The sequence below is a fragment of the Hemitrygon akajei genome, chromosome 22 (assembly GCF_048418815.1).
Source record: "Hemitrygon akajei chromosome 22, sHemAka1.3, whole genome shotgun sequence".
Taxonomy (NCBI): domain Eukaryota; kingdom Metazoa; phylum Chordata; class Chondrichthyes; order Myliobatiformes; family Dasyatidae; genus Hemitrygon; species Hemitrygon akajei.
Window position 1 is genome coordinate 38,206,418 of NC_133145.1, and position 27,583 is coordinate 38,234,000.

Here is a 27,583-nt window from a genome sequence, read left to right on the forward strand (position 1 = left end):
TTAATAAAATGGCTGAAACTAAATCGCAAACAATTAGAAGAGAAATCGGTCTCTATCCCCACTACTGGTTTCAGCGCAGACCAAACAATGGATGATCATCAATCCTGCCGATAGGAACTGTCCTTTTAAATATCAAACCAGCACTGCCTGGTTTCACTTTAAAAACTATTCTTTAATTAGAAACATTAAAGTTCAGAAGACACTGGGAAGCATGGCAGCTTAAAGCAAGCAAAAACTGAATCCAGGAGGTAAATGAATTGGTAGCCATGCTTTGGCACGGCAGTATAGTAGTGAAGATAATGCTATTACAGACCCATCTATAAGTTCAGGGTTGGGTTCCCACCACTGGAAGGAGTTTGTATGTTCTCCCCATGACTACACTGGTGCTCTGGTTTCCTCCTGCATTCCACATACACAAGGGTTGGGATTAGTAATTTGTGGGCATGCTATGTTGGTGCTGGAAGCGTGGTGACACAATCCTCACCAACTTGATTTGATGCAAACAACACATTTCACTGTATGTTTCAATATACATGCGACAAATTAAGCTAATCTTTGTGTTTACTCCAGGTTCAGAAAGAAAGGCAGTAAATCCAACAGTGACCACATCATAATAACCACCAGTCTGCCTTCCCCCCCACCCCCCACCTAATCTTTGATCATCACTGGTTCTCTATTACCACAATCACCACAAATAAAAATTATGACCACCCACTGGACTCTCAGCTGCTCCTCCAAATACCCTTCCTGCAACTGGGATTCCCCTACACTGTTGACGAACATCAGCTGGTACTATTTACAAACTTTTCACTGTCCTAAAATATTAACCAGCTCTGAAGAGATTTGGTGGAGTGTCAACAGAAACCTCACAAAGTTCAACCCCTTACAGTTTGCACTCACATCCATCCATCACCCACCCTAGTCATCGCAGTCCACAGAACCCAAACATAAGACTTCATCCTCAAGAAAGAAGGGCCTGTACTGCGCTGAATCGCTAAGTAAGTAAAGAAAATTAGAAAAGATGCAACTAAGAAAACCTTCTTAAGTTATCAGTGAACAACTTCTGTTACGAATAGCCACATTACAGATTTCTGTACATAACTTGACTCAGTACGTTTGGTCTTTTTCAAGTAAGCAGAATGAATTAAATGTTTTGGTAACTCACTTTACTATTATTTGGAAATTGTGTAAGAATGTTTGTCCCAGTTTATACTGTCACGTTATCATAATCATTTTAAAAAGCTAAAAATATTAAATAGATTTGAAACATATTCCCAGGTATTGATGGTAGACTTTTCAAAAATGATGGTAGACTTTTCAAAAATGTTGGGCCAGAACTCGCTGTAAACTTTGAGCATCCACCTTCATTGCTGACTTTTTGCTCATCAGATGACCAGAGCAATTTCTGTCCACAGAACAACAGAAAGGGATTTTCACAGCTGGTTAATATGTGCCTCCAGTCACCTGTCAAACCTATCAAGGATTTTGACTGCTAATGAATATCATAATGAAATGTTCAAAGGATGTTCAAATCATAAGAATTAAAATATTTAAAAATTATTAAGAAGTAATACAATTAGGACACATTAAGACAACAATGAACATTTAGCAAAGTATATTAATTCAGAAGTTATAAATTACTTTATATTTACCCACGTTCACCACAGATGAGCGTCTGCATTTAGTTGAATTGTCTTGTTGATACTGTGCCAAGTCCACAGGTTGATGAAGAGTTCAAAGTTGGTGTGCAGTTGGGGAACTGCCAACAATAAACCACCAATAAGTTTTGGACTTACAAGCATGCATGGGAATCACACACTTCATGGGAATAATAGAGAAAAATGCTGTAAGGATATTGAGGAATTATCAACCATGATTAGGGCTATAACAATGTCTATGGAATAGATACTACGCGAAATAACAGATGCATCACTTTGTCTTCTAACTTATTGGGTTGAAAAGTTTCAGAGGGTGCCAATAATTTTCAAAGACCCCACTACTTAATAAAACAGTAAACTTAATTCAATTTGCTCTTAATACATTCAAAATGTTGTTTTGGGAGTTCCGCCAGGAAAATAAGGAAACAAAACTAGTCACTGGTTATTAGCTATTCTCTGGTGGCCTCATTTATATGATATAGTAACAATTAATTTTCAGGAATTGGATGATGATGGTATAATTTTGCCTCATAAAAATTAATCTGTTTTAAAAATACAAATTTTTAAGTATTTAAAATAACAAATAAGTATAGATCTTATCTATTTTTTCAAGAAAACACATTACAATGATGTATAGGAGAATGATTATAAAATTATTTACAGATTACAAATTTACACAATTATTTTCAGTTGAAGTTCACAAAGATCACAAATAATTTAACAGATGCTTCAGATTTCATACCAGTAGACAATTGCTCTTATATTTTAAAAAAGGATCTATGTAACCATTTAAGTATTGTATTCACCATTGACAGAAATTCCCCATTATGTTTTAGAATGAAGTATGGTCTAACATTGACCCTGGAAATGACAACTAAGATGACATAGTACAAGAAAGGAAAATATAATTACTGTTTCTTTATTATGATTGAATAAATACTACAGATTTAACTTAAAGGTACACCAGTAACATAATAGAAAAGTCACCAAGCAAATTAAAATCAGTCATGTGGATTTGTGGTGACTGAAACAAAACTGCATAATTGAACTGAATTAATGAGGCTGTTAAGTACGCTCTCAAAATGATGGACTAACCATTGGTGTTATCTCATTGCATTTTGCAAGGTAGTTTCCACTCACCTCCACCCCCCCCCCCCCCCGCCCACATCTCCCCAGATCTATGGCGGATATACTGACAGCAGACTGAATCAGCCCACAGAGGATCGTTGCTCTTCTGTTATTTTTCCCTTGAAGGCAGTTAAGTAGGTAAACAGATGGGCCACATTTCTGTGATCATCTTAAATTCCCTTAGAAGGATTGAAACCTGTAGTTTGCTTTATCATTCAAGCATTTTGAAAGCTGCTTGGGTTTATTTTGATGCAAGGGAATTTTGCAGAATTTGTCACTTTTTTATATTAAAAATGATACATGCAGAGAGCAAAAGATTTCAAAAGACATGGATACATAAAAATGTGGTTTTATTACCTTGAACACACAGTAGAAACTCTCTTTAACATGAAGAAAATAAGACTATGGTGGTCCTAGGTATTAAGACTGGTGATCTTCAAATTTTAAATTTGACCACAATGAAAAAAAAGTTACCAATTACACATAAGACACAAGCTAAAAGAGTTGGACAATATTTATTCATACACCATATTCTGAATACTTTTACTAAATGATTGCATAAAATCATACACAATGTATGAAGTACACAACTGCATGAAATTATAAGGAAATGGTTTCTAATTGCTATTTTGTTAGATTGGAATTTCCACACTGAAAGCAATTTGTTCCAAGTTTCAATTTCACAAAGGCGTGTGAACAGTAACACTGTTTACAGGCAGTGAGTTAGCACACACTCCCCGTGCCCTACTAGGAGCCCCTTCGCTGACCCTGCAGGCACTGAGAAAAGCATTTTTCCTGGGAAAATAGAGTAATCGTGTGAGTGAGTAAAAGCTGCCTTATTTAACAAGGTCACTGAAGCATTTTAGATGATCATACACATTCTCATTTAGGTAATAAAATTACAATCAGAAATATAATATAAAAGAATGGGAGAACCAAGTTAACAGAACAACAGAGCGCAGTAGTAAAAATGTTTATAATTCTCATTTAGGAACATGTCAGAAATGTGATGTATTTTATTTGAACATTGAACATACTTTCAATGGTTTAGCTTTGGCAAAGGAAATCAATTGTAAAGTACTAAAGTTCTGGGTATCCCTATATATATTAGGAGGAGTAAAATACAAACTGAAATTATGCAGTCAATAAGATAAATCAAAGGCATTATTTACACCCCTTGGATATTATACTACTCAAGAGTTAGAAGTATCATTTCTGAATTTAAGGCAGGATCTTAATTTGAATTGAAAATCATACTGCAAGTAATGGAATAATTGAGTTATGTTTTGGCTTTAATTGTCTATCTTGAGTATTAAATAATTGTAAGGGAAGCATATTAATCAAACACATTGAAACGTTCTCTATTGCTTGAATAAGAAAACTTATTTCAAACTTGCTCTGGTGGTCTGAAGAAGAACACGTGTTCCAGTTTTACCATCCAGTCCATATTCATTGAAGAGTCTTGTTTGCGCCATTTTCGCTTGATTACTTTACTGGCCACACGGCAACCACGACAATGGCAATCAACAACAATACAATAACCACCAGCATCCCTACAATAAAAATAAAACAATTCACATTTACAATATTCAACAGTAGATGCTTGGTTTCAAGAGCAGTAATACAATTCAGGAAACCGGCTGGAATCAGTTATTGCTATCACAATGTCTGTAAAAAAACAGAGGTTGAGCTTGTTTTCATATTTTAACTGATTTCCAACTTTACATATAAGCATGCAACAAGCCTTTGACAACAGATGTCTTGGGTTGTCAAATCAAAATGTAAATATAAATTTTGGCCATTTCATTAATGGCGGCAATTATTATTGTTACAATTATTTTCCTCAGCATGTTCAACTCACAATAACCTCAATTTATAACGTTTGTTCTTATTTGGAGAATCCCCCTTGACAGTGTATCATAAACATAATAAATTTGGCTAACTGATGAAAGCAGTCAAACTGGATATTTTCAAATTGTGCAAAATGAACACTGCAAAGTTGAAAGCAATTATGTCATTTGTAATGTATGTGTATTGGAAACCAGGAAGAATTAATCATGTCTTTTGTTTTCTCAGTTAAAATATCTATGTGATTAAATGATTTTGTATGCAAAGTTTCCATTTAGTTGTACTGGAATTGCATAAACATCTTTTATGCCTCTGAGACATTTATAAATATTGGTACTCAAGTTATAACATTTTGCATGTATGAAATAGACTGTATCAGCAAATTAACTTCACAAGGATTTGTGAAGTCTTTAAATATCATTAAAGGAAGAAAATTCTAAAATTCATAGAAAATTTATTTACGTGAGCAAAAAAATACACTTTTAGATGACTAAGTTGGAAAGCTCTGCTGATGTTGGCAACATGCATCACAAAGCCATCTTGATGGTACTTCATTTTAAGAGCTCGTCTCTTTTATATGAGGGAATTGGCAATTCCATCCATAAACAGAGACAGAATGTGAAAATAACTGCCCGTGGCTCAGAGTAAAGTGAATAACTGCTCGTTCATGTCTTGATTTGGTTATTTTGTAACCCACTGTGAAGCAACAGATGAGTAATGTTGCCAAAAAGGAAAATGTATGCAGCATATATTAGAACCTAGAAAAGACTATTTATATATCAAAAATGTATCTTAATTTGGTGGATTTGATCCTGCACATCCAGTATGGTCTGTACAGTCTTCTCACACTGCTCTCAACCCTATCAAACTGGAAAATAAACAATCAATGAATATTGGAAATAAGCACCAAAATACTGATTAAGTACTAAGTTGATGTATCCTGGTTTAAACACCTAGGGAAGAGTGAGGAAGAATGATTGTTATCATGTCTTGACTTCCTTCATATCCAAACGTTTGTTTCTTTCCGAGTTGAATATAATTCCTCACCCTCCTTCCCTAATGCTCTAACGCTGCCCTGTTTCTGAGAAACCCCTTCCCAAATTTGCTTCTGTCCTCTTCCCTGTCTTCCTCCCATCACCTTGCTCAGTGAAGAATTTCTGCTTGCAAGTTAAGCATCAGAGTCCATCTGAGGGTTTGATTTGATCTTTCACACATCCTTGGGTTGTGGAGGGTCTAAAATACATGAATTGGAAGGAGCATCAGGAACACCAATCTGATGCAGATTGGTGATAGTAGGTGATTTCCACCCCCACCCCCCCTTCTTCTCCTGCACATTCCAAAAAAATCTCTAACATACTATTGTGCTCAGTTCTGGTCAGTCATTATAGTAAGGATGTAGAAATTTTGGAAAGGGTGCAGAGGAGATTTCGACTTACCAGGATGCTGCCTGAATTAGATAGCATATCTTAGGTTGAGTGAGCTAGGACTGTTGTCTTTGGAGCAAAGGAGGATGAAAGGTGACTCGATAGAGGTGTAAATAGAATGGACAGCCAGGGACTTTTTCTCTAGGGCTACAACATTGTGGGCCGAATGGCCTGTCTTGTGCTATTGTGTTCTATATTCTAATTTAGAATAAAAACTGAAAAGGGTTTTGTGATTTTTTTCCCTCAATTAACTCTGGAAAAAATATGAAGCTTATTCCTATTATTGCGCTGCTTGACGCCAGACAGAATTTCCCAGAACTGTGAAAACTTCTAGAAGATTTAAGCAAAGATGGTGGGGGGGGGGGGGAGAATGAAGAACCCAAAATATAGTTTAATTAATCGCTGCAAAATATTTTAAATTTGCCTGATTTCTGTTTTAGAAATGTGAACTGATGTGTATAGCTTATACACTTAAATTTGTGCAATCAATACCGACTATTTTAGGTATTTGAAATGCAGGCATTCAAACGTTCAGGCAAAATGTTGCACAAACATGTCATCCATCTGAAAAAGACAAAAAAGGATGAAAATAAAGGCGCACCTGGTCTTTCTAAATAAACTTGCATAATGAAAAGATGAAGACAAAGCTGGAAGCAATGGGTTGGCTGCACACTGAGAGTAAATGTGTGAAAACGTCTATCAAAAAAGCAGAAAGTTATCTAAGGTACTGCCTTTTACGCCATGTTTTGGTTATTTTGTGATCTGAGGTCAAAGTGATGATAAGCAAAACTGTCAAATAGAACAAAATCTGTAGTAAACAAATACCACTGTCATTAAAAGTACAAGCACTATAGGTTATCAACAGAGTGAGGGTTCAGCAGAGGAGAACAATTGAATTACAGCTCACTCATACCATTTGGCCAATACACAAAAAGCCACTGTTGGTGGGTTAAACCAGTAACAGAACAGCAAAGGTAAGGCACTCTGATACTGAAACGTAAAGCAAAATTAAATGGGATTGTGACAGTATCTTAGACAATCAGGTACAAGGTTTACAGAATCACTTTTCTTTGGAAAGTGGATCCAAGAAACTGCCTTTTTTTTCGACATTTTGTATTTTCTACCAATACAATACTCCAAAGGTAATACGAGGGGTGATTGACACATTTGTGGCCTAGGGTAGAAGGAGTCAATTTTAGAAAACCTAGCACATTTATTTTTCAACATAGTCCCCTCCGCATGTACACACACTGAGTCAGCGGTCGTGGAGCATACGGATCCCTTTTTTGTAGAAGTGGTCCACAGCAGGGGTGATTGATAAGTTCGTGGCATGAGGTAGAAGGAGGTGATTTATACTGCTCTCGTTACATGCATGTGCAGTTCAACTCTGAGTGAAAATGCAGAAAGTTTGAAGTTAATAACTCATATCCTTCTTCCTTAGGCCACAAACTTATCAATCACCCCATGCTGTGGACCACTTCTGGAGGTCTAAGACACCAACTTCAACAAAGAAGGGATCCGTATGCTCCACAACCGCTGAACTAAGTGTGTAAATGTAGGAAAATGTGCTATGTTTTCTAAAATTGACTCCTTCTACCTTAGGCGACAAACTTATCAATTACCCTTCATAAAATCACTAGCACTATGGTCAAAACTCCCAATAGCCTTGCCTTGTGCTTCACAGAATTAACTGGCTGAAAGCACGGCACACCATACTCTGTCAAAGATGCATTGCACAGGGTGTCTTGAAACCAGCAAAGGAGTGAGACACATAACCTACAAAACTGCTGGTTGAAAGCAATGTGTAATTTGCAACGCCACAGAACTTAACATTAAAGCTTGCTCAAGATTCTCCATTATCCTTTATAGTAGTCTTGTATGGATATCTGCTCTAGGCAAGTCCCATACTGAATAAAGTCTCTGCTGATCACTATCAATCAGTAAAAAGTCAAGTTTCAATTACAGTATTCAGCTACTTTCTGATCTGTGAACTTATATTCCAAGTTCCCTCAGTGGCTTCACACCTTTCAATGTCCATCAGAGCATAAGATACAGGAGCAGAATTAGGCCTTCTGGCCCACTGAGTCTGCTCCACCATTTTATCATGGCTGATCCATTTTCCCGCTCAGCCCCAATCCCCTGCCTTCTCCCTGTATCCCTTCATGCCCTGACCAATCAAGAATCTATCAACCTCTGCCTTAAACATACATAAAGACTTGACCTTCACAGCTTCTTGTGGTAAAGAATTCCACAGATTCACCACTCTCTGGCTAAAGAAATTCCTCCTCATCTCTGTCCTAAAAGGATACCCCTGTATTCTGAGGCTGTGTCCTTTGGTCTTAGACTCTTCCACCATAGGTAACATCCTCTCCACGTCCACACTATCAAGGCTTTTCACCATTCAATACGTTTCAATGAGGTCTCCACTCATTCTTCTGAACTCTAATGAATACAGGCCCAGAGCCATCAAATGCTCTTCATATGACAAGCCACTGAATCCTGGAATCATTTTTGTGAACCTCCTTTCTTTTCACCATTCAACAGGTTTCAATGAGGTCTCCACTCATTCTTTTGAACTGTAATGAATACATGCCCAAAGCCATCAAACGCTCTTCATATGACAAGCCACTGAATCCTGGAATCATTTTTGTGTACCTCCTTTGAACCTTCCCAAGTTTCAGCAAATTCTTTCTAAGATCAGGGGCCTAAAACTGCTCACAGTACTCCAAGTGAGGCCTCACCAGTGCTTTATAAAGTCTTGGCATTACAACCTTGCTTTTATATTTCAATCCTCTTGAAATGAATGCAAATATCACATTTGCCTTCCTCTCCACAGACTCAAACTGTAAAATAACCTTTAGGGAATCCTGTACAAGGACTCCAAAGTCTCCTTGTGCCTCAGTTTTTTTGCATTTTCTCACTATTTAGAAAATAGTCAACTCGTTAATTTATTTTACCAAAGTGCATGACCATACACTTTCCAACACTGTATTCCATCTGCCACTTCTTTGCCCATTCTCCTAATCTAAGTCCTTTTGTAGCCTCTCTACCTCCTAAAACTACCGGCCCCTCCACCTGTGTTCATATTGTCTGAAAGCTTAGCAACAAAGCCATCAATTCCATCATCCAAATCATTGACATATAACATAGAAAGAATCGGTCCTAACACAGACCCCTATGGAACACCACTAGACACTGCCAGCCAACTAGAAAAGCCTCCCTTTATTCCCACTCTTTGCCTCCTGTCAATCAACCACGACTTTGTCCATGCTAGAATCATTCTTGTAATACCATGGGCTCGTAGCTTGTAAAGCAGCCTCTTGTGTGGCACCTTTTCAAAGGCCTTCTGAAAATTCAAGTACACAACATCAACCGATTCTCCTTGAGAAAGAAATTCCTTTTTTCCAATAAATGTCCAATTCATTGTATATTTCTTCTTTGCGCAACTATACAAATGCATTTCCTCATACACCCCTGGATTACATTCTGCATGACTGAATTCCATCTCAGGATTTCTGTATTCCCAAGTTTTTATCCTCACTCTCAACTACACGGTCACATTTTCCATCCGCTGCAAACTTCTTTACCCTGCATTTCACATTAAAGACGATCACTAATGAGGTCACCTCTCATTTCCCTAAACTAGAAAGAAACAATCTACTCACTCAGAGTTCCCTCCAGTAACTTCCTGACTACTAACAGGCTAACTGACTTGTAGATCCCTGGCTTGTCCTTGCTACCCTTCTTAAATAACGGAACACCATTAGCAACCTAATGGGAGTGCTCCCCGTAAGTCTGAAATTTTGATGTTCAAGCCGCCAGGTTGGGGACTGCTTAGGAGCATAGGAAATGTTGTTTCTCTAACTTCCATTTGGCTATGACCTGGTAGCCTATGTCTGGTCTCACTGACCTGGAGGAAGTGGCTTTGATTTCACTTTCCTTCATTTAATTTCATATCTATTTAAAATTTGCTTTTTGTACCACTACGCTCTTGGTGTGTGATATAAGCTTCTCTATCCTGTCTATCTTGTCTGATCCTTATCATCCATTTGCAATAGATCTGGCATTTCTACTCTTCACTATGTGGGAATACGTTTATCCTCAATCCCTTGAATCTCATTCTTAAATGCCCTCCTTTGCACTGGGACTGATTTTCCTTCAAGTAGCTGTTTCTAGAGCATTTTCTGCAAAATGTTCTCACTTTAGAAAAAAAACTGCTCTTCCGTTAATTTAGATCCTTTATTTCTGTTTCTTCCATAAAGCTACCTGACTTAACTGAATGATGACCGCTATCACAAAGGAACATTCCCACTGCTTCTCTCCACCTGCTTACACTTATTCAATAAAACTAAATTCTGAATTGTTCACCTCCTATTGGGTTAGGTATGCTATTCAGGAATTCTGTACCTTCTATACTGGCTGTATTCCAGATGATATTAAAGTAATTAAAAAATCCCACTATTCTTGCTCTAGTGTTCCTTTCACAAATTTACCGTAACTTTTCACTGAGAGGTTCAATGAACTCAGCACAAGACTGCTCCTTTTCATTGAATGCATTACAGATCTAGAAGTAAACAGAGGCCAAGATTAGGATGTTTGCTGATGATAACAAAATTGGCAGTGTGATTCTCAAGGAAAATGTAGATTGGTAGATGGCAGCAATGTAAGACTGGGTGAAATAGTAGTTCAAAATCAATCCAGATAAGGGTGAGGTAGTGCAGCTGAGGAGAGTAAAGTGGCTAGAAAAACAACAGCATTTCTCACTGATTCTCAAGGGTAGCAGGAAAGGCACAGTGCCCAGAAACAAAATACAATGGATGACGGAAATCTGAAAAAAATATACATCATAATTTGGAAATTCTCAGTTGGGCAAGAAAATATAACAATTAAAAAGGCATTTATTGATGAAGGTGTAAAGTACCAAAGCAGGAACATCATGTTAGAACTGTGTGGAACATTAGTTGATGGTACTGGAGTTTTATCTGCAGTTCTAGTCACTGCAGTACAGGACAATTGTGACAGCATCTGAGAGGGTGCAGAGAAGATCTAAGAAAAGAACTAGTAGAGCAGATAATTTTAGTTACAAGAAATTGGCAGGGCCAAGGATTTTTTTTTGGAACAATAAAGATAAGAAGATATTAATTTGAGGTGTGTATAATTATAAAACGGAGTAAAGAGGAAGGACCTGTTGCCCATAGTGTAATGGTCAGTAACAAAGGAGCACAGATTTTGTTGAAAGAGGATTAGAGATGTGTTGAAGAAACATTTTCTCACTCAAAGAACAGTGGTAGTCTGGAAATTATTCCATAAAGGGAGCAGGAAGCAGAAACATACATCATTAAAGGCACCCAGATGAGTATTTAAATACCATCCATAGCTTGGTACTAGCTTTAACTTATAAATTTCCATTTAACCACTTCAAACTTGTAAATAATTAAGATGCGACAAGAATGCAAATACGTTTTACTAAAAGGTTCTGACAGCTTCAAAAATCCCATAATTTTATTGACAAAGACTATGTGAGACATTTTGAGTATAACTGCATTTTACCTGTTACTTTATGGTTAATTCTGTGCAGTGCAACAACTCCCTTTAAATTGTTTTTCAAAATATAGCACTGATATCAACAGTCGTTTTATCATTTCACTGAAGAAAATCTCTTGACCAACAAAACAATGCATCAGCCCACTCACACAACAGATGCAATCATACACCCACTCAACACACAGCAGGGCTTGTTGAATAATTGCAAACAATCAGGTCTGTGTTATATAAAATAAAAAATTGTGCCACCATTGTTGAGTTCTTACACCTTCCACTAATAGAGTTCAAACTGTTTATTCCTTCCAACACCCGCCCACTTCTCCTTCCATTCTGTTCAAAATAACAGGCAGTAATTTGTCAAAGACATCAAGACTGAAGTGGTCTCCATTTTACAAAACATTTCAAAATAAAAGCAGTTTTGCCAACAGAAAACAAATCATGCAGCTTCAGTAAAATTGAATACCTTTGTTTATTCACTGACTGAAACTCCATATTGAACAAGCTGAATGATGACACAAAATTAGGCCGAATTTCACAATCGACACAAATTCCTGCAGCCACTTTCCATCAACTATGAAGGTGCTACTGTAACATGTTAAGTGGACCAGCTGGTTACGGCACTTCAATAAGCATTCGGAATCTTGGTCATGTGAAACAACTGCCATTATTTAATTATCACTGTTTACTGTTAGCCTTTGCATAACCTAAAATTGATATGTCTCCCGCATCATTTTCCTTGGATACCACATTCTACTTGAGCAGAGCTTTAACAAGGGGAGGGGATTAAGGTTGTAACAACTAAGCATATTATGATCAGAAATAATGTGTCAAAGACCATGGAAGTAAATCATCAATTAGAAATATTATCTCTAAATTTCAATCTATGGATACTGTCTGGTGATTCTCTTGTTCTTAATGAGGAAGCCTTTAGTTTTCTTTCAACTCTGATCCAGAACAACATAATTATATTAGTAACTTCCAAATGAAAGATTAGGAAGATGACACAAAACCTCCTGAAAGTATTGAAAAACTACAGCTCCAGAGCGAATAAGGACCTGCAGGAAGTTAACATGAACAAAATCCTCCTGCGTGAAAGCCAACAGCTGCCCGTCATTTAAGTTTTTCTAGTCTGTTACTGAACAAACACGCACCGTATTTCACAGCGGGATTCGACACCAAACATGTCACTTGTTTTCGGTAGATGTGTCCTGCGCATGCGCAGTAGGAGGAGAGTCACTGAAATATCCATTTCAATGTGGATGGAGGTATTTTTAAAAACGCTTAGTGTGGACGCCTATCGTTTTTCCGCGAAACCGGCGTTTTCAAAATTATCCTGTCTAGTGTGGATGTAGCCTTAGATGGTTCCCCAGATTGGAAGGTTACAAGAATGGAACGAGGGGAAAACCAGAGATTACATCAGTGGTACGAAACATGTTGGAATCTTCTGTCAATGAAGTGGTAACAGGGGATTAATTAACAAGATAACTAACATGAATTAATGCAAATGGGCCGACATAACATGAATTCATCAGTAGAATAGTTAAGAGGAAGCCAGTGAATGTGGTATATATGGACTTTCAGGCGGACTTTGATGAAGTCTCATTCAAGAGGCCTTGAAACAAAATTAGAACACATGAACTGAGAATTAGGTACTAGACAGAAAGAAGTATAGGAGTCTGATTGGTGAGGTTGTTTATTACAGACCATTCAGAATCTATGAATGAGGGGCCCAACCATAACATATCCAAGTCTGCTGATGATGCTGAGCTGAGAAGCATGAAGGATTGTGTGAGGACGCAGAGAAGCTTCTTTGGCATTCTACATGAATAGACACAAATATGGCTAGTGAAAATGATGTATGAAAATGTGAGATGATCCACTTTGATTGAAAAAATAGAAACAATATGAAATGTAGTCCCTGTAGTGTTGGGAACTAGGTGTCCTTGTACATGAAACTTACCAGGCAGGCAAACCAAGTAATTAGGAAAACCCAGGTTAAATCAGCCTTTACTTCAGGAGAATGGACATCTTAGTGCAATTATATAGAGCACTGGAGTGATCTCACCTGGAATACATTGTCTGATTTCCTACCCAAGATAGGGATAAACTTGTTACACAGCAAATATGACTAAATTTATTCCTGGGATGGGCAGTTTGACCTACAGAGAGTTCTAAGAATTAATGAGTTAAGAATTTAGCAATGATGAGAGGGAGTCTGATTGAAAGGAAATTGACAGGGTAGAAGCAATGTTGGCATTTTCCCTTGGAAAGAGTCCCGAGAACCAGGGATCACAGTCTCAAAATAAGGACAGAAATGAGAAGAAATTTCTTCAACTTGAAGGCATTTAAACTTGGGATTTATCAATACAAGAGGGTAGTGGAGATAAGGCAATGATCAAGACAGTGGTTAAAAGATATATGAATGCTAAAGCAGATCTACAGATCAACAGGATCAATGGAAGAGCAAGAGCATAGAAGACAACAAACAGTGTAAATAGAACTATAAATACATAACAATAAATAAACAGAGCATGCAATAACAAGATAAAGAGTCCTTAAACTGAGATCATTGGTTCTGGGAACCCCTCTTTGTTCATGAGCCTGATGGTTGAGGGGTAGTAAATGTTCTTGAACCTGGTGATGTGAGTCCTGAGGCACCTGTACCTGCTGTCTGATGTCAGCAGCAAGAAAAGAGCATGACCTGGGTGGTGAGGATCTTTGATGACGGATGCTGTTTTGCTACAACAATGTTTCATATAGATGTGCTCAATGGTTGGGAGGGCTTTAGCCATGATGAACTGGGCCAAATCTACTACCATCTGTAGGCTTTATGCAGCCTGTCAATACACTTTCCGCCTCACATCTATCGAAGTTTGCCACGGTTTTTGATGACAGGCCGAGCCTCTGCAGCCTCCAAAGGAAATGGAGGTGCTGCCGTGATTTCTTTACAATTACATTTATACAATGGGTCCAGGATAGGTCCTCCACAATAGTGACAGCCAGAACTTTAAAGTTACTAACCCTCTCCACCTCTGATCCCAAAGATGTGCTGGTATATTCATCGGTTATTGAAAGTCCCTCCTTGTTGTAGACCAATGGCAAAAAAAAAATGGAAGTGAGGGGAAATTGGTTGCAGGGGCACAGGGAAACCAGGAAAGCTGAAATGAAACTATTGACATAACTCCCCTTGGAGCTGGCACAAACCCAGTGGGCTGAATGGTCTCCTTGTGTGTTGCTCTAACTATGAATTTTTATGAATACACTCATGGCCTTTCCAAACACCCTGTCTTCTTATTCTCTTTCAGTGTAGTCTTTGTATTATTTTATGGAATTATTTTGAACCTGTGGTATCGTGTTTCTTATAGTAAGGGACTAATAAACCTGATACAGATTGATCACTGGTTAATAATCCAGACTTGATAAACCTGAACATGCAATGCTACTTGATTTTCTTATGAAGTGCAACTGTATTCATGTGAAGTCACATAAATATCCAAGCCCATGTTAGCTGCAAAATATTTAATGCAAGTTAATAGCTTATCAACAGGCATCACAGTGAATATATAAAGGCATAATTACAGATGTTTTTCAGTCAGGTTGACACCAAAATAACCAGCAAATTACATCATCTAATATATGTATATCAGTACTATATATATATATATACACCAAAGCATGCATGCCAGAGGCATGAAGGTTTAAAGATTTTATATGCTTTATGATAGGATGAGCTAAGGATGCACAAAATACCTCCCATGCTTGTGTTTTGTCTGCCTTTCGTAGCTTCGCTAAGCTTCAGATCTCCTCCTAGATCTTCCTGCCCAGAATGCTGCTTCTGATGATGAAATAAGTTGCCAGGCCAAGCAGTAAAGTTTTTATCCATAATAATAAACAACTAACTATTTTAAAATGTGCAGATAAGGGCTTAATACCATCCCAGATCAACAAATTTTTGAATGTTAAGGATGCAAGGAATATGGGGATAGTGCAGAAAAATTGAGTTGAGGTAGGTCGGCCACAAACTTTTACTTATTTATTGAGATACAGCATGGAATACGCCCTTCTTGCTTTGCTGCCCAGTAATTCCCCGATTTAATTCTAGCCTAATCATGGGACAATTTGGAATGACCAATTAACCTACCAACTAGTACATCTTTGGACTGTGGGAGGAAACTGGAGCACTCTTGATGAAAAGCACAGAATCCTTAAGAGCTCAATCTTAAGTTAAAATACTACCAGAACGCTACTAGCATGAACAGAAGTTTTGATTCTATACTCAATTGAAGTATCCAGTCCTGAAGTATCTCAGCCCAAAACATCAACTGTTTATTTCTCACCATAGATGCTGCCTGACCTGCTGAATTCTTCCATTATTTAATGTCTGTTACCAGCATCTCCAGAATCTCTTGTTCTTAATTGAAGCATGTTGTGCAATTTTTCTTGACAAATCATTTTCTTTATATGGATTTAGGACCTGTCCACAGCTTCTGAAATTTGTGGTTTTTAACCAGCTGTTAAGGCATGTGTGAAATTGGTTTTGATGGACAAAATGGCCCTTGACCCTTACCATGAGAAGAGCTTGGTCCCTGAACAGCAACACGATTATAAATAGGACCTCAAATTGTAAAGGTTACAGGCTTTAACATGCAGTTTTCTACTCAGCACTACCTTTAGGAGCTCTGAAGCAAAATTGTGTAATAGCATTTAATATTAACTGTGGTGTAACATTACACTGCTTGGTAAACAGTATGCTGAGTTTCAGAACTGATAAGTAACATTTTACCACAGATTCATCCAGTTTTCATAGAGAAGCTGGTCTAAAATATCACGGTGTCAACAATATGGAAACAAATCCCTTTTAAAATTTACACAATTTTACTTTATATCATTTTTATGTAAATATAAATACACAGCTGTAATTCCTGTACTAACGTTTGAATTCTAAACCTTCAGTTCTGCTAATTTATTAAAGCATAATTCACTCACATTTGCCTATTTACAGATAGCAAAATGTGCTATAATTGTGGAATAAAATTAGCAAAGAATAATTTCTGCATTACTGGTTACATCTTTAACTTGAGTTTTACAATTCTTTCTTCTACTTTATTTGCTTGTCTTCAACTTTCTTTTAACTCTATTGCTTCATATATCAATATATATATATAAAATTGTTATTTCTGTACACCCCTCAATGTGTGTCTAAATTGTTTTCAGTTGGTGGAATTCTTTCCTCTGTTCTGTCTCACCTCAACCAAAGGATACGCTCATTTGATCCTTTCCTGCTAAACTGTTGATCAAACACTGGGCTGAATTTCTCTTAGGATTAGCCAGCAGTCAGCACACTCCAATTCTGCATCTGTGTACCACAGTACAAAATTACAGAACTTGGATCTGACATCTGGCTCCAAGCATTGAGGTCTGGGTGTTTTAAATCTCTCTGAGGACAGAAGCAAATATATTTTGTACCTGACCCCTCAGCTTATACCAGCCGCACAGGTGCACGGCCCTAGCCTCTGAAATTGGGTAGTCAATCCCTGTTAAAAAGCTAACTTTAGTTGACTTTCATTATTATCCAATCAACAATTTTAAATCTTATTATAATAACTTTTTAATATCTTCAATTAGTTACACCAACTGCAACTATTTCCAAATGGCTCAGGTTATCAGAAATATTCAAAAACAGTGGAACAGCAGTCAAACATCACGAGCAGTCAAAAGCCTTTAAGAATGTGCTGGGATTGATGACCTTAGGATATGTTGCACGGAGGCCTGGGCATCAGTTGTAGCCTGCTTTGATCATCAGATAGCTGCAGATCCACAACCTCAAGGTTACTGAGTTGCCACAGGTATAAGATGGCATGTGAACACTGGCAGTGGATCAGTGGAGCCATCCCTTTCTATTGAAAATAGCTCTGTCACCATAGCTGCAGTCCGTTTCCTTTTCAAAACTATAGTTGACTAATATAAAACAGAATCTGAGCCACTCTTTCTTGTAGCACACTTTTGCATCTCTGTTCTTTTTCAAAGTAGTTGGATTTTTAAAAAAATTCTCTCTCTTTCTTGCTCCCCCTTACAGAGTAGTTTTCCATGTGTGCTACAGCATGAAAGCGGGCATAACCAGGGTCACTAATGAAGTTTCTGTTCGTCACCACGGTGCATTATTTCTCTTAGAGCCCTCTGCAGTTTTTGATACAGTTGAATACTGAATCCTCTTCTCATGCTTCTCCACTCTCCTAAGTGGCACTCACCCAAATTTCTAAAGATCAAGACAATTTTTTTTTCCAGTTTTGCCAATATTACCTCAGTGGCCCAAGAATGTATTCTCTGCTATAGAAACTAATACAGTAAACTTAAATGAATGAAATACCACCTCAATTTTATTATCTGTGCTTACTTATGTGTTTATATATCCAAAAATATGCTTGTTCCCTTCCATGCTGCTCAGGTAGCTGTTGGCAGATTACATTGCCAAGTTTTATTAAGCAGCTGGAACATCCTCTTTTTAAAGGATTAGTCTGACATTGATGGGTGGCTAATTTAGTGAGCAGATAAAAATGAAAAGGTAGAGTTTTGCCTGTGGAGTACAGTCATAGTAATGTCACGTTTGGAATTACCTTCTCAAGTCCTCAATTCTACAGTGTGGAAGACACAAATGACTAGTTGAACAACTAACAATATTGTTCTTGTTAATTTGAACTCTAGTCAAGTTTCATCATTACAGCCCAGTTCTGCCAGAGTAATCTCAAAAACACATCTTTAGTAACAAGATACACGTTTTCAAAAGGATATCTACCTAGATAATGTACTAATATGCCCAGTGCTAATGTCAACAGCACCACACTTCAGGCAAATAGAACTTGCTCTCGGCATTTAAAGCCTTTAGCCCACAGCACTGGGCTGCACAATATTATACCACAGAGTAGTTCAATATCCTTTACACTTTCTCACCATTGCTATTTCTGTTTGAGTAAAAGTCTGCTTCTGTGGTGGATCTGCCTACCATTCAAACCAAACAACACCAATGCGACCTGAACCCACTCACTTCTGCTGTCCCCACAACTCCAATACAAAACAAATGGAATATGCAAATTGCCACCAATTCAGCTTTGATTTAAAGTCACTACATTTAGTAATATAATTATGTCCAGCTACACCTCATTGGTTTTCCAGAGTTCACATAATTCCCTGCTTCAGTACTTACTTCCAGTCATAATGAATGAGATAATTCATAATTGTTTTCTCCAATAGTCTTTTAATAGTCACTTTGTCCTTGCTGACACTATTCCCTTATCAACGCAACTGCAGCTGTGTACTTGGAAAAAATATTGGCATCAGTGATAGAATCACACATTAAAGGTGATTATCCATCAATTTTTCCACTGAATATAAATCAACTTTATCCATAACTGGAGATCGGTTTTCATGGGAATATAAAATATACTTCTCTGTAAAATTAGGACAGTCAGGGATCATGCAAGATATTTTTTTCTCAGGTCCTCTGAAGTCCTTGTTCACAATGCATGAAGGACACTGCACATGCAAAACAGCAACCAAATTCAACAGATGACACTTCTGGGATTTTCAGTGGTTTGAGTGGGAGGAGTTGCCAGTGGGCAATTCCTGGAGAAGTATGCTTTCATCACACTTGTGCAGCCTGCCTCAGCATGACTAGAAGGGAATGTAGGAGAGTTAACATGACATTCTGCATTTTGTTATTGCTTTTCCTTTGCAATACCTTGATGTACTTGTGGTTGGAATGATTTGTTAAAAGTTTACCACTGTACCTTGGTACATGTGACAATAATAAGCCAATTACCCAATGAGCAGAACATCAGAAACCAACTCAGGAGTCTCCCTTTAAGTAATTCAGATACCTGATTCCAGTTTAGGCCCCACCCCTCGACTACAGTAGCAGCCTCCACCTCAACAGCTTTCCCCAGCAAACTCTCCCCACCAAATGATGTCTCAATACATTTCACTACTCACTCATCTCCCAATGTGACCATCCTCCCAGTTTTCTCTAACCATTGATTTCCCAATCGTACATAACACGAACTTTGTTTTCCAACCACTTGACCCCAAACACATCTCCAATATCTAACCTGATTTGCCAATACCCACTAACAGTTGTCTATTAGCTGACCCCACAAACACACTACTGATAACTTTAGCAACAAAACTCCCCATCTAATTTATTAGTGTAGACCCTGACTATCGCAAAGTTTTGTCTTACAGATTGCTGACACTCCTTACCGAAGGGATGATATGCACCTGAACTAGAGGGGGACTAACATCCTTGTGGGAAGGTTTGCTCATGCTGCACGGTGGAGTTTAAACTAGAATTACAGGGGGATGGGAACCAGAATGCTAGAACAGTTAGTGGAGAGGTTGTGGATACAAATGTTGGCAAGACCTCAGACAAAGTCAGGAACCAAACAGTTGAGCATGGTGCGACGAATGTCCTGAGCTGTGTATATTTCAATGCAAGAAGTATCATAGGAAAGGCCGATGAGCTCAGGGAGATTAACGCCTGAATTATGACATTGTAGCCAGTAGTGACACTTGGCTGGCAGCTTAATATTCCGGGGTTCCATTGTTTTAGATGTGACAGAGTAGGGGGGTTTAAAGGATGAGGGGTGGCGATACTAGTCAGGGAAAAAGTCATTGCAGAGCCCCGTCAGGCCAGATTGGAGAACATTATGGCATAATGGGTGAAACTGAGAAATAAAAAAGGTATGACCTCATTAATATTACAGACCACAAAACAGTTCTAGGGATTTAGAGGAACAGATTTGTAGAGATCATAGACTGCTGCAAGAAACATAAGGTTGTTATAGTGGGTGGTTTTGACTTCCGCCAAGTTGACTGGGAATTCCATACTGTAAAAGGACCAGATAGGATAGATTTTGACAATTGTATTCGGGGAAGTTTCTTAGAGCACAGAAGTCCCAATGAGAGAGTATGCAATACTAGAAGTTTGTACAGGGGATCACTTTGCATCTAGTGACTACAATGCCATTCATTTCAAAGTAAATATACAAAAAAGATAGGTTTGGTCTGCAGGTTGAGATTCTAAATTGGAGAAAGGCCAATTTTGATAGTATCAGAAATGATCTGGCAAGTGTGGATTGGGACAGGTGTACTTAGTAACAGGCTCTGACAGGTGCTTTCAAAAATGAAATTTTGAGAGTACAAAGCTTGTATGTGCCTGTCAGAATATAAGGTACAAATAACAAAGATAACTAGGGAACCATGGCTTTCAAGAGATATTGAGGCCCTGGTTAAAGGAAAAAAAGGAGGTGCATAGCAGGTATAGGCAGGTAGGAACAAACGAGATGCTTATGGAGTATAAGAAATGCAAGATAACACTTAGGAAAGAAATCGGGAAGTCAGAAAAAAGGCATGAAGTTGCTCTAGCAGACAAGGTGAAAAAGAACCCTAAGGGATTCTACAGATATGTTAATAGCAAAAGGAATGCAAGGGACAAAATTGGTCCTCTGGCAGACTAGAATGGTAGTCCATGTGTGGAACCAAAACAGACGGAGGACATCTTAAGTGAATTCTTTGATCTCTATTTACTAAGGAGATGGACGTAGGATCTATAAAATTGATGCAAAGCGGCATCTTCATGGACTCTGTACAGATTACAGAGGAAGTGGTGTTTGCTACCCTGAGGTAAATCATTAAGGATAAATTCCTAGGGCCTGACAAAATGTTCCCCCTGACCCTACAGGAGGCATGCAGAAATTGCCGAGCAGAGATGTTTAAATCATCATTAGGTACCAGAGGATTGGAGGATAGCCAATGTCGTTCCACTGTTTAAAACATGCTCTAAATATAATTACAGGCTGGTGAGTCTGACGTCATCTGTGGGACAGTTATTGGAAGGTGTTCTAAAGGACCAGATGTATAAGTATTTGGACAGACATGGGCTGATTAAGGAGAGTCAGCATGGTTTTGTGTGGTAATTCATGTTTAACCAGTCTTATAGAGTTTTTCAAGTAAGTTACCGGGAAAGTGGATGAAGGCAAAGCAGTGGATGTTGTCTACATGAACTTTAGTACGTCATTAGACAAGGTCCTGCATGGGAGGCTGATCAAGAAGGTTCAGTTGCTCAGCATTCAGAATGAGGCAGTAAACTGGATTAGTCATTGGCTTCATGGGAGAAGCCACAGAGTGGTAGTAGGGGGTTGCCTCTCTGACTGGAAGCCTGTGACTAATAGTGTGCCACAGGGAGCGGTGCTGGGTTCGTTGCTGTTTGTCATCTTTATCAACTATTTGGATGATAAAGTGGTTAACTGGAACAGCAAATCTGTGGATGACATTAAGACCGGGGGTGTAGTGGTCAGTAAGAAAAGCCATCATGGCTTGCACAGGGACCTACATCAGCTGAAAAAATGGGCCAAAAAAATGGCAGATGGATTTTTATGCAGACAAGTGCAAGGTTTTGCACTTCGGTAGGACCAGCCAGGGTAGGTCTTATACAGTGAAGGGTAGGGCACTGAGGAGTAGTTTGACAAAGGGATCTGGGAATACAGGTCCATAATTCATTGAAAGTGGCATCACAGGTTGATAAGAGTTATAAGGAAAGCTTTTGGCACTTGGCCTTCATAAATCAATGTATTGTTGAAGCTGTCTAATGCATTGGTGAGGCCTACATTTGGAGTATTGTGTGCAGTTTTGTTCAGCTACCCTCAAGAAAGATGTAAAGAAGGTTGAAAAAGTACAGAGAAAGTTTATAAGGATACTGCCAGGTCCAGAGGACCTGAGCTACATACAAGGAAAGATTGAATAGGTTCGGACAGTATTTGTTAGAATGTAGAAGTTTGAGAGAGATATACAAAATTATGGGGGATATAGATAGGGTAAATGCAAGCAGGCCTTTTCCATTGAGGTTGGGTTAGACTACAACTAGAGGTCATGGGTTAAGGATGAAAGGTGAAAATTTTAAGGGGAACCGAGGGTTGTGAGAGTATGGAATGAGTTACCAGCACAAGTGGTGCACCTGAACTAAATAGCAGGGGTACGGAGGGCTATGATCTCAGTGCAGGTGGATGGGAGTAGGCACTTTAAATGGTTTTTGGCATGGAAAGGCCTGTTTCTGTGCTGTACTTCTCTTTGACTCTATAACTGATCACTGCAGTACTTGGTGTGTCAAACACCTACTCGCTGTCCTTGCCCCACGACAGTGTTTGCAGCATCACTCCCACTCACCTCTGCAGCTGAACACTCTTATTACCAGTTCAATCTAAGGTCCTGTGCATGCCCACCCAGGCATCAAATAACCTCACTGATGCAGCACAAATGAATGGTGTAGGATAAAAAGAAAGAGAAAGAAAAAGGAGAATGAATGAAAATGCTATAATTTACCATAATTTAGATGTTAATACCATAATTTAGATGTTGAAAGATAACTGTAATCAAAATACAACTTGCAATAATAGGTCTATTTTTTCACATTTATGTTGGCTTGCTGATATACCATGGACAACTGCTACAGAGAAGTCCCTTAAATCAAACTGAAAAGAGCTGCAAATATAATATCCTTTATCTACCGTATTTTCAAAGCCTATAGTTTAAAAACTGGTTTAAACCAATTTTTGGGTGCAGAATAATTGCCACCATCAGGAAGTGTGCCCTACCAACAGCAGTACAACTATTTATTTAAATAACAACAGGAAGCCAGCATAATTCGTACTATTTATTGTCAGCTTCAACTGGCTCCATTTAAAGACAGATACAATATAGATGACATCTTTGGCTGTTGCCAAAGCAAATAACTTGATAGCTGAAGATAATGGAAGTAGAGACAATGTTGAAAAGTCTCGCCTTCATTTTGATAAAGCATGAAAGTGCTCGAGAGATATATTCTAAGCATCAGGAATCCAAAAGCTACATGTCACAAATGGGCTGAGATGTCACAGCAGATCACTGCAAGTAGCATTTCCTCAAAGTCAAGTAAAAGTTTAATGACCTCCCTTGGCCACCTAAATTAGGTTTCCTAGCCACAACCTTAATTATACACTGTTTAGCTTTATACAGCTTAATTCCCAAGTACTTATAACTCTTGACTCCCATTAACGCAACATTCTTCTACAATCAATGCAGAACACGTGTTTCTACAACAATATCCTTGTTACTCCCAATATTCCTTTGGTGAGCTTCACACATTGCTACCTTTTTCCATACTAGCAACTTTGTTCTTTAGGGTTAGGTATATCTACTCACCTTCTCACCATTCTGACACTGACAATTGTGCTACTGCTTTTGAAACCAAAATCCCACGTAAATCCTATCAGGCCTTACAGACTTATACACCCTCTAAGATACCCAATACCTCTTCTCTTTTTACTATCAACATACCTCTCCCAAATCTCATCCATTCTTTGGTGAAGAACTCATGACGATAAGTAGTTTATGCTAACTTTCATGTATTGTCTAGTGGATGGTGCCAAGCTGAAGCAAAGCCCAGACAACTTTCTTGGGCCTATCTTCTTTTCCTGATGAAAATGAATTGAATTATCAAAGTAGTATAATCCTCAGGCAAGAAGTGAAATTCAATATCAATTAAAAAAATCATAGGATGTGGTGATAAAAATTAGTATGCAGTGCATGTCTTCCATACCCAAAGGCAATGGAGTATCCTAAATGCTTGGCTCAAGCCTTAATCTAGTTGACCGGTTTAGGTACATGTACTGCATGGGAACAGAAAGAACCAAAATCAAATGCAAGATCCTTCTTAACATATATTAAACATACCCACTTTAGTGGCATGAATTACAAAATTGCTAATTGCTTTCATAATGCCAGCTTTGGGCACAGAAAGCATGCACAATGCATACCAAATCTATCACTGATGCTTTGATATATTTCACTTTTTGGAAGAGGGTACTGAAGCTCTAGTAAATCACCCCGCTCTTCAGGAATAAAGGCTGTGCACAACATAATTGATTTTAGCCTGCTTTGGTTTGGCACTACCTACTACACCATACATGGAAGTTAGCAAGAGACAGACGTCAGTAATTGCTAATTACTACATCAACTGAACTGAAATGACTCTCCAGGCCAAATGTGCTTCAGTTCATTATTTGTTATGCTGCCATTACAGGACTGAAATGATCTTCCACTGTGATGGTGACAGCAAATTAAATTGGTAAGTGGTACAGCATAATTCATTACATTATAGTGGAGCCACATTAAACTGATCACAAAAAGAAATTCAGAAATGACATTAAGTGAACAGCTGCATATGTAGAAAGTAAATGAAAAAAACCTTTTATATGTCTTTAACATGCAACTGCACACAAAAATGCACATCTCCCAACAAAAAAAAATCATGAATACTTAATTGGTAAATTACTGGAGTATCACAAACAGTTTGGCTGACGGCATATGTTTTGCATTCATAAGAGTGCTATTGTGTCCTCAATAGTGAACTCATGATCCATTATAACCAAATCAGATGCACTCTTTTAAAAGTTAACAACAAACATTTTCTAAAGCTATTTATTTTTTCAAATGTGTTATCTTCGTGAACTTCCTGATGTGAAAATATAGGCTCAGAATATAAAGCAACTTTAAAGATGGTATGGAAGAATGAATATAAACTACTTTATATTTTAAACTTCATACAAGTACAAAATGTGCAGACTTGGTGAAACAGTGCACTACCTGCAACGTTCCATTAAAAAGGCTTTAAATAACAAACTCAGAAAAATAATCTTTCTTCATTCGATGTGTGTTGAGGAATTGCTATTAGAATACTGGAGTAGCAAATAATATTTGTATGTATTCTACAGAAACTTCATGCATGGCAGTCTGCCCAGTTAAATATGAATATTCATGTTATGTCTGAAGTACATTGCTTTAACATTAGTTTTGTGAAACTTCATTTTGTCTTGGGAAACTCAGCTTTTTGCAATTTTTTCCCCATTAATTGCAACGTACAAAGATAAGTCTTCTAAATCCAAGTATTAGTACCCTATTATGACAAGTATTAAAAGAGACAATTAACCTCTCTGGCATTGAAAATGAACAGTTATAATTGTGAATAATGCTCATTCCTCAAGGCTTACATATCTTGGGAAAGATTTTAAAAGATTAAATTTTAAACATTAATTTATTTTCTCCTTTGTATTTGGTTCACCCTGTTCTCGGTCCTCCCTATGTTTATTTCACAATCTATAAATCGCCATGGTTAAGGTACTTGGTTGCCAATCTACTTGGTCACAGTTGCCCTGCTTCCCTTATTCTGCCAGCTTCAAATTGCAATTCCAGCAACTTTATTGACAATCTTTTTCAGGGTTGAAGAACGTAGAGTCAAGTATAGCTAATCACATGTGTCATTAAATGGTTCTCCACTGCAAGAGTCATACAGTACTGCAGCACAGAAACAGGCCAATTTTGTCCATGCCGACCTGTCATTTTGCCTAGTCCCATTGACACTTACTTGGACCATAGCCCTCCATACCACTCCCATCCACGTACTTTTGTATTCTCTTAAATATTGCAACTGTACCCACATCCATTATTTCCACTGACAGCTCATTCCACACTCAAGTGAAGAGCTTCCCCTTAAACATTTCACCTTTAACTTATGACTTGTAGTTCCGTGGGAAAAGCCTGCTTTCATTAACCCCATCAACACTTCTCATAATTTTGTACACCTCTGTCAAATCTCTTCTCATTCTCCTATGCTCCAGAGGATAAGGTTCTAATCCACACAAACTTTCCTTATAACTTGTAAAGTTTCTCCGTGCTTTTTCAATGCTATTGATGTCTTTTCTATAGGTAGGTAACCAGAATTACACACAATACTCTAAATTTAGTGTCACCAACGTCTTGCGCAACTTCACAACAACATCCCAACTCGTGCATTTAATATTTTGAGTTATGTAGGCCAGTGTGCCTAAAGTTCTCTGTCTCCCTATCTATCTGTGATGCCACTTTCAGAATCAGTATTAGTTTATTATCACTGACATATGTCATGAACTTTGATGTTTTGTGGCAACAGTACAGTACAATACATAAAATATACTATAAATTACAATAAAGATATATATATTATTTATGTAGTGCAACAAGAGAGCAAAAGTAGTGAGGCAGTGTTCATGGGTTCACTGTCTGTCCCGTTGCATTGGTTCACATTTTGTAGCCGGCAGCAATGGAATTGTCCTCACCATTACAGCAAAACTACCCAGGGTCACACTATCATCACACCTGCAAACTTGCATATGTTAATGACGACTAATCTAGTGTGAATTTTATAGGAACTGAATTAAGAAATAAAGCTGGAGTTACCTAAACAACTCTTGAGCCTACTCCACGATCCAACATCAAACTTAGTATCATAAATGACTGTGATGCTTCACTCCCTGATGAGCTGAACACCTTTCATGCATGGTTTCAAAGGAAGAATAAAACTATACTTGTGCGACTTTCTGCAGCATTTGGTGGCCCTGTGACAGCTGTCTCAGAGGCAGACTTCAGAACATCTTTCAAGCGTGTGAACCCTGTTGTGTTCCAGGGCATCTTCAGTCTCTCAATACTCCAGTTGGAGGCTGCCTTCTGCTTCAAAAGGACATTAATCAGAGCAGGGTGAGCTGCCTCAACAATACTTACATCTACTGTGATGAAATGCTTTGAGAGTTAGTCACGGTTAGAATTAACTCCTGTCTGAGCAAGGAACTGGACCCACTGCAATTTCTCTCCCACCACAATAGGTGTACAGTGGATGCAATCTCACTTAGCCTTGCATCACCTGGACAAGGCTGCTGTTTATTGATTACAACTCAATATTCAACACAATCATACTCTTGTTAATAAACCTGAGGGCACAATAATCTCCTTATAATGTGAAAACTGCACTTAGGTATGGTTAAAGCTCGTTCAGTGTACCAACCATATCCCTCTGGCTCTTTAAAATACCATACAGAATCCTGAATGTCAATATTTTTGTTACCACATAATCTGAAATGACAG

The 27,583-nt window shown here is 38.1% G+C and overlaps 1 protein-coding gene across 2 annotated transcripts in view; it reads right to left on the reverse strand.

Annotated features, from left to right (window-relative positions):
- Positions 1–3,119: 3,119 nt before the first annotated feature.
- stx8 (syntaxin 8) overlaps positions 3,120–27,583 on the reverse strand; it is a 184,129-nt gene continuing 159,665 nt past the window's right edge. For both annotated transcript variants that reach the window (XM_073026020.1, XM_073026023.1), the window contains exon 8: positions 3,120–4,339. In XM_073026020.1, coding sequence (XP_072882121.1) covers positions 4,272–4,339 — 68 coding nt within the window. In that variant the 3' untranslated portion in view covers positions 3,120–4,271. The remainder of the gene's footprint in view (positions 4,340–27,583) is intronic.